Here is a 13,105-nt window from a genome sequence, read left to right as displayed (position 1 = left end):
CCGGGATGTCGCCAATAAGCTGAATTTGTCAAGTTCATTCGTCCAGCGGACCAAGCAGCGGGAGGGCCTGCGTACATACAAGGTTCAGAAGGCTCCTAACCGCGACGAAAGGCAAAACATGGTGGGGAAGACGCGAGCCCGGAAGCTGTACACCGAAATGCTGACGAAGCCGCATTGCCTGGTAATGGACAACGAAACCTACGTCAAAGCGGACTTTCGTCAGCTGCCGGGCCTGTTGTTCTTCTCCGCAGAGGATAAATTCAGCGTTCCGGAGGAGATTCGCAAGCAGAAACTATCCAAGTTTGCCAAAAAGTACATGGTGTGGCAAGCGATCTGCTCTTGCGGAAAGCGGAGCGCCCCCTTCGTGATGACCGGCACGGTAAACGGGCAGGTTTACCTTAAGGAGTGCCTACAGAAGCGCTTACTACCACTATTGAAGCAGCACGAGGGCCCGACCATCTTCTGGCCGGATCTCGCTTCGTGCCACTATTCAAAGGACGTGTTGGAGTGGTACGAAGCCAACGAGGTCACCTTCGTGCCAAAGCAAATGAACCCGTCCAACGCGCCGGAGCTTCGCCCAATAGAGAAATAGCCGTTTAATAGTTTTTATTTTACTGTCTAAAATTTTCAAAAGGATCGGTCTACTGGGCGAATTTCTACAGCGTTTTTTCCGTGATGCAATTTGATGTGACACACCCTTTAGACGAAAAAGGAGAAATATAAACACAAAGTATCCGATTTGGTTTAATCAAAACATAAAGAATCTAAAAAATAAAAAACAGAAGGCACAAAAAATTTATAAGAAATACAAATCTGACGCTAATCTCGAAAAATATCTGAACATTTGCGAACAGCTCAACTCAACTGTTAAAATCGCTTTTGAAGATTACAACTTAAAAACAGAGTCGGACATAAAGTCTGACCCGAAAAGTTTCTTTAATTACATAAAAACAAAATTATAAAGCGATGGTTTTCCATCACACATGCACCTTGACGATACTGTGGGGAATCACTCAGAAAAAATTTGCAACCTCTTTGCAACATTTTTTCAAGAAGTTTATATTGAAACAGCTGAGGAGGACCGAGATCGTGACTTCTTTGCATTTCTTCCAGAATTTTCATGTGATGTTGGAGCCAGAAAACTAACTTACATTAAAATTTTGGACGCATCAAATGAGCTTGATGTCTCAAAAGGGTCAGGTCCTGACGGAATTCCATCGGTTTCTATAAAAAAAAAATTGGCATCTGAATTAACTCATCCACTTTTATGGCTTTTCAATAAACTCTTTTCTTGTACCTATATTCAAATCCGGTAATAGATCCGATGTAAGAAATTATCGTGGAGTAGCAATTATTTATTGCATTCCAAAATTCTTTGAAGCCAGAGACGAATGAACTCTCTGAGTTTAAAGTCTCTTTAATTCAATACCGTTACCGTTTGAAGCCATAATAAACCAAAAACTTTTTCAACAACTAAAAACACGAATTACGAATAAACAACACGGTTTTTTCGAAGGACGATCAACAACAAATTTGCTATTGAAATGGCTAGAATCATATTTGACTGACCGCACGCAAATAATAAGGTTTAATGGGAAAATTTCAAAACCAATATTTGTTACATCCGGAGTTCCTCAAGGCTCTCATTTGGGGCCACTTTTGTTCTTTTTTTTTTGTTAATGACGTTTGCGTTTTTCTTAATAGTGTTAAGGCACTTATCTACGCAGATGATATGAAGCTGTATATGGAAATAAAGAATGAAGAAGACTCTCAAACATTCCAAAATGAAGTTAACATAGTTTATAATTGGTTCACTAAGAGTTTATTAGAGCTCAATGTTAGGAAATGCACTTTTTTTTCCCAAAATATATTTTTTATTAAGGCACATGTGGCGTTAGCCTGACGGGGCCGGGAGTCCAATATTTTGACAATTTTTGTCTTACAACTTGTTAGTAATATGTAACCGATTACTCGCGGTTGGCTCGAGGTTAGTATTACAAGTGTTCTCATAATTGGTATGTTGCAGTCTTCGATGCTCTATGCGTGTGCCCGACACGGGCTACTTCCTATTGGGATGCAGCTGACCATTAATCAGCAACGCTCCCTAGTCTGTACCCCATATCTAGCGTGGTGCGTCTTTCTCGACTCGAGGAATCCAGGATAGAATGGTCACTAGCCGGCGCAATCATCAGTTCGTGTAGAATTGTCATGAGCGGTACAACCTTTGGCTCTTGTTGAATAATCAGTGGACTGCACAACCTTTGGCCCGTGCATCTGTAAAGAGTGTGTGTATGTATTGCCGCGACTAAGTAAAAGTTTATCGATCGGATAGGAGGGATATGAAACGGGGACACAACGAAGGAAACATCATTAAACGTTGACATCGGCGTTTCTGAGGAACAGGTATAGATGAAGCAGAAGATCAGGATCCCGGCTACCTAAGATATCCCGGACGGGGATCTCCGATTGTCTGCCTTGTGCTCTCAGTGCTCTAGAGAGCTGAGAGCGAGCAGCATGGAACCGGATACAGGCCCAGACAACATGCTCGATGTCGTGGTAGCCATCGCCACAATCACAAAGATTGTTTGCTGCGAGCCCAATGCGATAGAGATGCGCGTTTAGGTTGTAGTGATTGGACATAAGCCGAGATATCACGCGAATGAAATCACGACCTACATTCAATCCCTTGAACCATGCACTCGTCGAGACCTTAGGGATAATCGTGTGTAACCAACGACCGAACTCATCTTCACTCCACATGCGCTGCCAACTAACGAGTGTGTCCTGACGAGGAATGTGAAAAAATTCATTATAAGCAATTTGCCTTTCAAAAAGTGTGCCTTCTGAAGCGCCCACCTTAGCTAGCGAGTCCGCTTTCTCATTCCCCGGAATCGAGCAATGAGAGGGAACCCATGCTAAGGTAATCTTGAATAATTTTTCGACCAAAACACTCAATAGATGTGATGCACTTTGATGACTTTTACAAGAAGAAGAACACCATTGAGCAATGGTGTTAAGCTGGGAAATCAACCCATCAGTGGATGTCAACGAGTAAGAGACTTAGGCGTGGTCTTAGATTCAAAACTAACCTTCGTTGATCATTATAATAAAATCATCCATAGAGCAAATAATATATTGAGCTTCATCAAACGCTTTAGTTACCATTTCCACGATCCGTACACAATAAAAACATTGTATATAACATACGTCAGATCAATTCTCGAATACACGAAGACAGAATTGAGTCTGTACAAAAACAATTTCTATTATTTGCACTTCGTAAACTAGGCTGGTCTTCATACCATCTCCCTCCATATGAAGCACGTTGCATGCTAATCAATATGAAAAGCTTAAAAGAACGTCGGAACTCTACCATGATTCTATTTATTATTGACATCATATCACAACGAGTGGACTCAGAAGAAATATTAGGAAACCTAAATTTTTACGCACCGATTATGCACCTGAGAAACCCTAACATTTTCTACATAGATTACCGAAGAACGAATTATGCTAAATATAGTCCTATTAATCGTATGAAGAACACAGTGAAATAATTGATGTAACCATGTCATGGTCAATGCTCAAAGCCTATTTGAATAGAATAAGATATAGTTGAATTTCACTATAATATTTGGGCAGCATATTTAGTCTACGCTGGTTTGACGAAATAAATAAATAAATCAATAAATAAAAATTTGTTGATTATGTAACTTGTTAGAATCGTTTTTTGAATTAAACGGATAAATTATCCAGCCAGCTCTCTTTAGTTTTTTTTAGTTTTAAGTAGTATTAAGAATGTATTGGTCTACAATTTTGATTGACGACAATAAAATAATAAAATAACAATGATTCTAGAAATATACTTCTTATGGATCAAGCAGAAATTTTCAAACAAATCACAACAAATCTGCTATTTCAACAACTTTTGAAGAACAGGTAATTTTGAACAGAAAAATTTGTATGTCGGTGCAATAAAAATGGTATGCATCATTTTCATGATGTGTTCTTCAAATGTGCTTTCGATTGTGCACAACAAATCATGAAATAGTAAATTTATCAATATACTGAAATACCTTTTCAGTCAAAAGCCATTATTCTGCACCATGTTTATTTTAAAGTTATATTGAATGTAGTCTTTAAAATTATGATATCATAACCTTTTTATTATAAATGTCTGTTCATTTTGACATTTGAGTTCAACAAGACTCATTCACAGATGAAGCTCACCCTTCTATTCTTCGTTTATGTCTCACTTTATTTGAGACAGAAAACATTCACCGATCATCTTCGCAAAGTTCATTCTCGATTTGAACGGAAAAATACTGTCTCGATTCCGCTCATATATTCTCGGAGAATTTTGCATTCAATCTTTTGCTTCTCGGAATTACGTTAGATGGTGAGAGAAAATACAACAAAATAAAGACTGCTCAAATCGGACCATCCCTTCCTCGAGTTTTCCGCTTACCAACACATTTGGCCTTTCATTTTTATTTATATAGATAGAAGATATAGGAGTGCGTTATTTCGCTTGAAAATCCATTTCTACTTTCGAACAAAGATCAATTTCGTTAGCGCGATCATCAAATGAACTAACAACGCTTATCATGATGTAATAGTAGAACACATGGGAATTAAATTTTCCGAATTTTCCAACCTTGCTTCAGAGTTTTCCGAAAATTTTATGAATTCGCTTATAATGTCTAACAACTTTTCCAAATACATCGTTATGGTAAAGACATATGTTTAGGAGTTACGTTACGAAACATTCGAAGACATGTGGGTTAATACAAAACGTAGCGAAACTAAAAAGTCTTTTTTATCTTAATACAAACTTCAATCAATCAAAAAAATTGTTGGAAATTATAAGAAAATTCATAAAATTTCATGAACATGACGGTATAACACGACAAACATATTAAAAGAGATTATTTACTATAAAAAAAGATTATAAATTAGAAATATTTTTTTTTTTCAAATATCTCGAGAATGGTTGCATTTAGAAGGAGATTGATAATAACTTTTTTTGTTTTAAATCACATCAGAATTCATAATTTGTGGCTAAGAATGATTGCTAACGTACAAAAATTCAAAGTTTCGAAAATTCCTAAAAATTCGATGTTCCACAAATTTCGTCAAAAATAGTTTTACCATCTTGGGCCCATTGTTTAAATTTTCTACATGACTTCTATTTTATATGAAAAATTTGAAAAAAATATTAAAAAATACATATTTTTTGATATTGCAAATTAAAATTTTATTTTGTAAATAAAAAAAAGTACTAGTTTATCTTCTCAGTGTATATTTTTTTTTCAAATTAAGCCAACAATACTCTATAACTCTTTCTAACACACTATTTCGGTACGACTCATATTTTTTGAGATATAAATTATCAAAGATTTCTCTTACTCAAATCGATACGCCCTTTTCAAAAGTTACGCCTGAGTCAAAAAATGAACCATGATGATGTATTTGGAAAAGTTGTTGGAAATTAATATAATTCATAAAATTTCATGAACATGACGTATAACACGACAAACATATTAAAAGGGATTATTTACTATTAAAAAGACAATAAATTAGAAATATTTTTTTAAATATTTCGAGAATGGCTACATTTAGAAGGAGATTGATAATAATCTTTTTTGTTTTAAATCTTATCAGGATTCATAATTTGTGGCTAAAAATGATTGTTAACATACAAAAATTCGAAGTTTCGAAAATTCCTAAAAATTCGATGTTCCTCAAAGTTCGTCAAAAATGGTTTTACCATCTTGAGCCCATTTTTCTGATTTTCTGCATGACTTCTATTTTGTATGAAAAAATTAAAAAAAAATTAAAAATATGTTTTTTGGATATTGCTAATTGAATTTTTATTTTGTAAATAAAAAAAAGAGTACTAATTTTTTTTCTCAGTGTATATTTTTTCATATTCAACCATCAATACTCTATAACTCTTTCTAAGTTTTTAAGATATAAATTATCAAAGATTTCTCTTACTCAAATCGATACGCCCTTTTCAATAGTTACGCTTGAGTAAAAAAATTCCCAATTACTGTGGAAAACTCATATTTCCTCTTACCCAAACGGAATACACACTTTCATTCGAATCAAACATACTCATGTTTTGTCATTTATCGATTTCATTTGGAATTGCTGCATAGCGAAAACGAACAACTTAAACGGAATGAATCGATTGCACAAACTTTTGTTCATATGTAAACAAACTTTTACTTGCATGCATACTAAAACAAGTTCACCCATTTTTGAATGAATCATTATAAAAGTAGCTAATTACTTTTCGATACAGTCCTTACTATGATTAAGGTTGAGAAAGTCATTATATACGCGCATCTGGCGTCGGCCCACTCCTCGAAGCGATCGTTAGAAGAGATGGAGCGGCTGAATATCGATGTGGTACCAAGTAGGCGAACTCGCCCAACGTCCCCCAGCTGCATCCCATCGAGAATTTCTGGGTAAATCTGAAGCGTAAGATCTGCTCCAACAATTTTGTCGCGAAAACTGAGAAGTAATTGATAAATAAAACGAAGAAAGAACTCAAAAATATGCCTACACGAATGTTTTTGTCCGCCATGGCGAATTTTCCGGTTAGCTGCCGGAAGACCGCTCGCAAGGGTGTAGATTTTTTTGCAAGTAAGCTAATATAATTACCTTCCATGGGAAATTTATCAAACTCAATTATCTGTCTTAGTTTTTTTAACACCATCCAAAAAAAAATCCATTTTTTAATGCAAACGTTAGAAAACAAAATGAGTGCTATTGCAGGTGTAGAAGAAAGGGGTAAAAAGGCTCTCTAACACAAACAAGGAAGGAGGACTACCGTGTGATTCTATCCCAGAGCATTTCCGCTGTTTAACACGTTCGTCGCCCAAAGCGACGTTTTTGAGTTTCTTGCTGCGCCCAACTTGCTGATAAATGATTAAATGAAGCTCAAACTTAGTTTGTAGACAACTTTTACATGATCTAACTATTTTTTTTAAATTTGAAGACAAATCTACAACAATAACACATGCCAAATTCATATTATATGGTTTTTGCGAAAAACTGCAGTACAAACCATCCATTCATACATTAATAAAAAGTATAGTATAAACATTATAATAATATTGCTATGATTTTATTATTTTTCTACATATCTTATAGTTACATTTAGGTGCCTATTCTATCCAATTCCGGTTAAAAATCCTATTCAATTTCAACGACGAAAGTGTCACCCATATCTGGGTGACGGGGCGACGAAAGGGTTAATGTGAACAGTAACATTTGTGGAAAGCTATCAGGACGGCTTCATGCCCGGTTACTCGACAACAGACCAGATTTTTATCATGTTCCTGAGAACCACATCTCCATTCACTTCACAGCCGCATATCATACATTAGTTATCGGCCGAAATATGGCCGATGCTCAAAGTATACTCGCAATCACTTGATGTTTTCAAATGTGGAGTGTTCAAACAAAACTACGAGGAACGAGGAATATGTCACTAGAATACTGGACAGTAATACTGTGTAACTTGCTACTTATTTGGGATATGTCTTACGTTATTTAAGCAGGGGGTCCAAAATCGTTTTTATACCGTACGTAAAGTTGAGCACCCTATTAACTTTTGCAGCTGAGAAACTTCTTGGCATAAGAAGTATTTTGACTTAATCGAATCAACTAGGGAGATTCTAATTTAAGATTTCAATTAGCTCACTTATGCCGAACCGGAGATATGTATCCACCTTATCGCACGAAGGGTTCTCTAAAATCCATTAAATATTTCTATACGCGGTGTAGAATATGTTTTTTTTGCTGGAAAAGCACTTGTATGATCTACACTGGAATCAAAATTACTGAGATATTAAGTATAATTAATTAGGATTTTTAACGTATAATTAACGAGGAATTAACAAATGTTGATCCGTGTGATTCGTGTTGTGTTAATGACTCATTCTCCAAACTCTAATAACCTGGAAAATAAGTTATGCAAAACAAATATACTCTAATGTTGACGCATTTAAAAACCTTTATTCACACCACAAGAATTCAAATTCGCGCCGGTCTCATCGGACCGACAGTGTACTTTTCATTCTTAGAGTATCAGTACTGAGAAAGACAGTAACAAAGTTATGAAATGAGTTTTGAAAAAGTTCACTATCAGTCCGCAGGTACCGACGCGGTCCAGACGGACATGATATTTCCGGAACGCATTTTAAAGAAGGATATCGCCGGAGGATAAAATATTTGAACACAGATGATTCTTTAAATTAAAACAAACATAGAAGCAATGAAAACGTATAATATTCGTACATTTGAAAAAAAAATATGAATTAGCAACATTAATGTCTGAGGACTTTATAATGCAAACAATCTTGGGCAAGTAATGACAACTAATGATACACAAACAAACAGAACGAAATGAATGAAGTTCTGGAAAGGACAAAATTGAGCTGATTAAAAACAGCGTTCTACTAAAAACATCATCGTGCTACTAGCAATGCATGAGGCATCAACGCCTTGACACCACTTACTCCATCGATTTTGATTTGAGCAATGATGCTGCTGTTGCTCTGACTGTTGATGACTTTGCTGTTGTGGGTGCTGCTGCTGACGCCTCACTACTACATTGGCTGCTGTGGATTGTTGACTCTGTCCATTACCACTCAGACTCCCCATGCTACCAAACATCGACGGCTGTTCGTTCGGTTGCCACTGATTGAACTGCTGCCACAGATTCCACTGGACATTGGTGTTATTATTGCTGGTGGGGTAATTGAGACTACTGCTGCCACTGCTTGGATGATAGTTCTGCAAGCAGCTGTACCCATTGCTCGCCAGATTTGCCCCATAACTTGGGCTTCCTCTGTAACAGTTCGGCGCGTTGATGGTTTGATATTCACCGAAAGCTGTGAACTGTGCGTTTTTAAGATTCGAAAGATCAGCGATTCCCCCACCACTACCTATACTAGAACCATCCACAGATCCTCCAATATTGACACCAACACCGCCGTTGTTATGATTCAGCAAACTGTAGTTATTTATGAATAAATCATTATTTATGCTATTAACACTGGTCGTACTGTTGCTGCTGGTTGTGGTGCTGCTATCGATGTTGGTGCCGTTGCCAAAGAAGGATTCATTCAAGTGTTCTAGTTTTTAGCAGATTGCATGCGCGTTTATGAACGTTCAATGGATAGGTATGAATAGAAAAGGAAAGAAGAGAAAAGAGAACGTAGATAAAATGTCATGATCGCCAAAAGGTTCTGTCGAAAGCAGCATTATATCGTCTCATTCAGGCCCAAACGATGAATGAGGCTATATGTAAAATTGCTTTCTATTAACCCACCGTAATGATAATAAAAAAAAACCAAAATGTTTGTACCAACCAAGATTTTACAAACCACTAGATTTTGAAAACCTTTTTTTTTTGTTTTTCTCACACGTATATGTCTCTCTTATATGTTGAACGCCTGATCTAAAAAAAATGCGAATTCCATTCTGATTTGATGAGGAGCAAATCTTCTTAGGATTCCGCAAGGCACGTCAGTTGATCAACCACAAGTTCATATCATTCGTTAAACTTCGGGAAATTACAAAAACAAAACTTAAATAAAAAAGTAACCTCATTTCCATATAGAGCAATTCCATGCCGAATCAGCAAATTTTGACGCGACTCTCTTGGATTTTTTTTGAAATTTGGTACATGTGATAGAAGCTACCCAAAATCACAATTTTCATTATCCTATGACCAATTTAAGGGGGACCCCTGTCTGGAAGGTCGGAAAATAATGAATTTTAGTGGATTTTTTTCGGATGTTACGAATAAAGTGAAGTGTTCGTGTATTTTAATTATTTATATTTGAAGATGTATTTTCTATTTTTTGAGTGCACGAATAATGATTATGAAGCTGTTGACAGTTGGATGCGTAGATGCTGTCTGAAAATCGGTACCCTGCTGGTGGTATCGGTTCTGAAGCAATGGGGTGTCGTAGAACAAATTCCAATGTATATTTGAAAACTTTAGGACAATACATAAAGCGTTACATAGGGGTTTTTGAAACTTCGAAAAATTGCCAAAACGGTGGCCATTTTTGTTAAAAAATTAATATTTTTCATCTAAAATCTCTAAATAGCGATTTTTGAAAAATAGAAAATTAGAAATTAGATAAAACGGCTATGTAACGCCTTAGATAATTCATTTTTACATGCTGATAAAAAAAAATAGCCAAATCGGTTCAATAGATCCTGAGATATCGATATCACGAGTTAAAATAACATGGTTTCGAGAAAAACGCTTTCAAAATTCGTACCGTAATACTATATCCCTTGGAGTGACTTCATACTTTTGGCTGTAACATTCCATAGAAATCAAATATCGAAAAATCCTTTTAGGACAACATTTCTGAGGGCATAAGCCAGGGTTCCCCCTTAAATTACGTCTCATTTTTCAAAAGAGCGTATTCAAAATTATTAACTACAATCGTGCCGTGGTAAACTCTCGCCATTTATAGAAAGTAACATAAAACCTTCAGTCTACATGCGATTCTACATGAAAAACTATACATAACATTTCATCTAAGGACTAACCGTTCTCGAGATATAACATTTTTTTATAGAGAAAATTATGTTAATGAAATTTCTACACAATCATTTCACATCGAGTGAGACTCAATGTTGTACGTGAAAGGGTTAACGTTAACAACTATTTTTGCCGCGAACGGATTTTAACCATTTGCATACGAATCGAATCGGAAATTTTCTAAGATAAGTTTGATATGCTACACATTACAATCCCAGAGCCTGTATATGCTTTAAATTGATGAAAATTACAAAATGTAGGAAATTACTTAGGTTTTCATTGAAAATTATCAAAGAATTTTTTGGAAAAAATTTTCATTAAAAAATAAAAATTTGGAAATTAAAATTCATTTTTCTCGAAAACATATACTTTTAAAATTCTGAAAAAAAAAAGATATAAATAGCCATTAATGTTTCCAAAAAGTTTTCCATACATCGGACGATGGACACATTTACATGGAAAAAGTTGTTCGAACAACAACTTTTTAATTTTTTTTCTTTGAAAAAACACTATTAATGTTTAATTCGTAACATTTTTATGTATAAATTATCGCAATTTACATGCTCTGTTAATTTTTCTCTATTTAGAAATATATCAAGAACATGTCAAACGTGAGAATTTACACACGAAAATGTTACGAGCAAAACATTATTTTTTTCAGGAGTCTTCATACAAAAATAGCGTACATTCCAAAAACTATAAAAGATAGAAAGTTGATGTGTTCGACAAAAGTTCATATTGTAACAAGATCTAAAACTTTGTCGGATACACTATATCGCTATCTTGACTTTAAACAAAATTAGGTTTAGTTGTATATTTTTCAAAGAAAACATGAAAAAGTTGTTGTTCGAAAAACTTTTTCCCTGTAAAAGTGTCCATCTACCGACGTATTGTTGGACGACTTGTTGGAAATTGTAAGGACTATTCATATATATATATTTTTGGGAAATAAAAAAAAATACGTTTTTGAGGAAAATAAATTTTAATTTTTAAAATAACTTTTTTGTCAGCAAAATTTTTTTCCAAAAAAATTTTTGTATTTTTTTGTGGAAATCTAAATAATTTCCTACATTTCATCCTTTGGCAAGAATTTTGTAGGTATCAGAGTTTTTAAGTAATAAATTTTTGTGAAAAATTGAGAAAAAAAATTTGGCTTTTTTCCAAAAAGTAGTCTAATTATTTTTCGAATATTTCAAGTATGCGCTGCTTAAATGACCCATGTCTTTACACCCACAACGTTTCACTGCTATCTGAGATGGTGCTGCCAACGGCCAGTCGAGTTGGCATGAAATTCGTCAGCTGTCAATAACGGGTAACTTATGCAACCGCTAGGATAGAAACAACGAAGGTGGATAGCGAAAAGAGAATATATGCTAAGTAAACTCTGCCCTCGCATAGTAAATAAGCTGTCGCTAGCGTATAAGTATTGCATCTCCTCTGAGGTAAATTCTCAGAATCTTTCTGTGCCCGAAACAGCTAAGCGTGGAAACACACTAGACGACTCTCCCGCGCGATTTTCGCAATGACCGCAAGTCGCAGCAGGAGCTTGATGTAAAACACATTCAGCGGATTTCGACGGCTCCACTAGCTGCCATTATTATATTTTTATAGCAAATACAAGACGAGTCTATGGTAAAAGGTACAACTGTTTGGACAGTAAGCGGTTTAGGGGGGTGGTATATGAAGACAGAACGGTGGAAAACGGAAGAGGGGATATTTACCTGAGCGAGAGGAAGAGAAAAGTTGATCACAAACATCTGAAATATTACATTTCTCGACAATTTGGATGAAATTCGATGATCCGCAGCTACATGACCGCAGAGTGATTTGACGTATTGGCTCACCTGATAGTACATTTACTATTGCCTTGCTATATGTACACTAGGGTGGCAATGGATGTATGGAAAAAATTCATAATCAAATTTCAAAAACTGACCATGTACATTTTGTTTATTGGGCCAAAAAATTATCTGTGCAAAGTTTCAGCTCAATCGGACATGAGTTAGGGTTGCCTCAAAGCGCTCAAAGTTTTGATTTTTTCACCTTCGAAAATCTTTTAAGGGAGTAATTTGGAAAATCGATTTTTTTTCGATTCCAAATGACTTAAAAACGCATAAAACGTCGAGATCTGGTGTTATCTCCAAAAAAAAAATTTAGCCGAAAATCGACTTTTTGGGACTTAGCTTAGATTCTGAGAATTTACCTCAGAGGAGATGCAATACTTATACGCTAGCGACAGCTTACTTATTATGCAAGGGTGGAGTTTACTGAGCAAACATTCTCTTTTCGCTATCCCCCTTCGTTGTTTCTATCCTAGCGGCTGCATAAGTTGCCCGTTATTGACAGCTCTGTTCGGGAAAGCACACAAATGGACAGAACATATTTATGGGGAAATGGGAGTGCTTCTAATTTTCATCAATTTAAACCATATACAGACTATGAGATTGTAATGTGTAGCATATCAAACAAATCTTAAAAAAATTCTGATTCGATTGGTATGCAAATCGTTAATCTCCGTTCGCA

At 35.6% G+C, this 13,105-nt stretch overlaps 1 protein-coding gene across 6 annotated transcripts in view; it reads right to left on the bottom strand.

The window, feature by feature from the left end:
- LOC129775621 (uncharacterized protein DDB_G0283357) overlaps positions 1–13,105 on the bottom strand; it is a 166,655-nt gene that overhangs the window by 12,478 nt on the left and 141,072 nt on the right. For all 6 annotated transcript variants that reach the window (XM_055780579.1, XM_055780578.1, XM_055780576.1 and 3 more), the window contains exon 5: positions 8,535–9,152. In XM_055780579.1, the coding sequence (XP_055636554.1) occupies positions 8,535–9,152 (618 nt within the window). The remainder of the gene's footprint in view (positions 1–8,534; positions 9,153–13,105) is intronic.

This window comes from Toxorhynchites rutilus, chromosome 3 (genome assembly GCF_029784135.1).
Source record: "Toxorhynchites rutilus septentrionalis strain SRP chromosome 3, ASM2978413v1, whole genome shotgun sequence".
NCBI classification, from domain to species: Eukaryota; Metazoa; Arthropoda; class Insecta; order Diptera; family Culicidae; genus Toxorhynchites; species Toxorhynchites rutilus.
The sequence above is the reverse complement of the archived record's forward strand: the minus strand, read 5'-3'. Positions and strand labels throughout refer to the sequence as shown.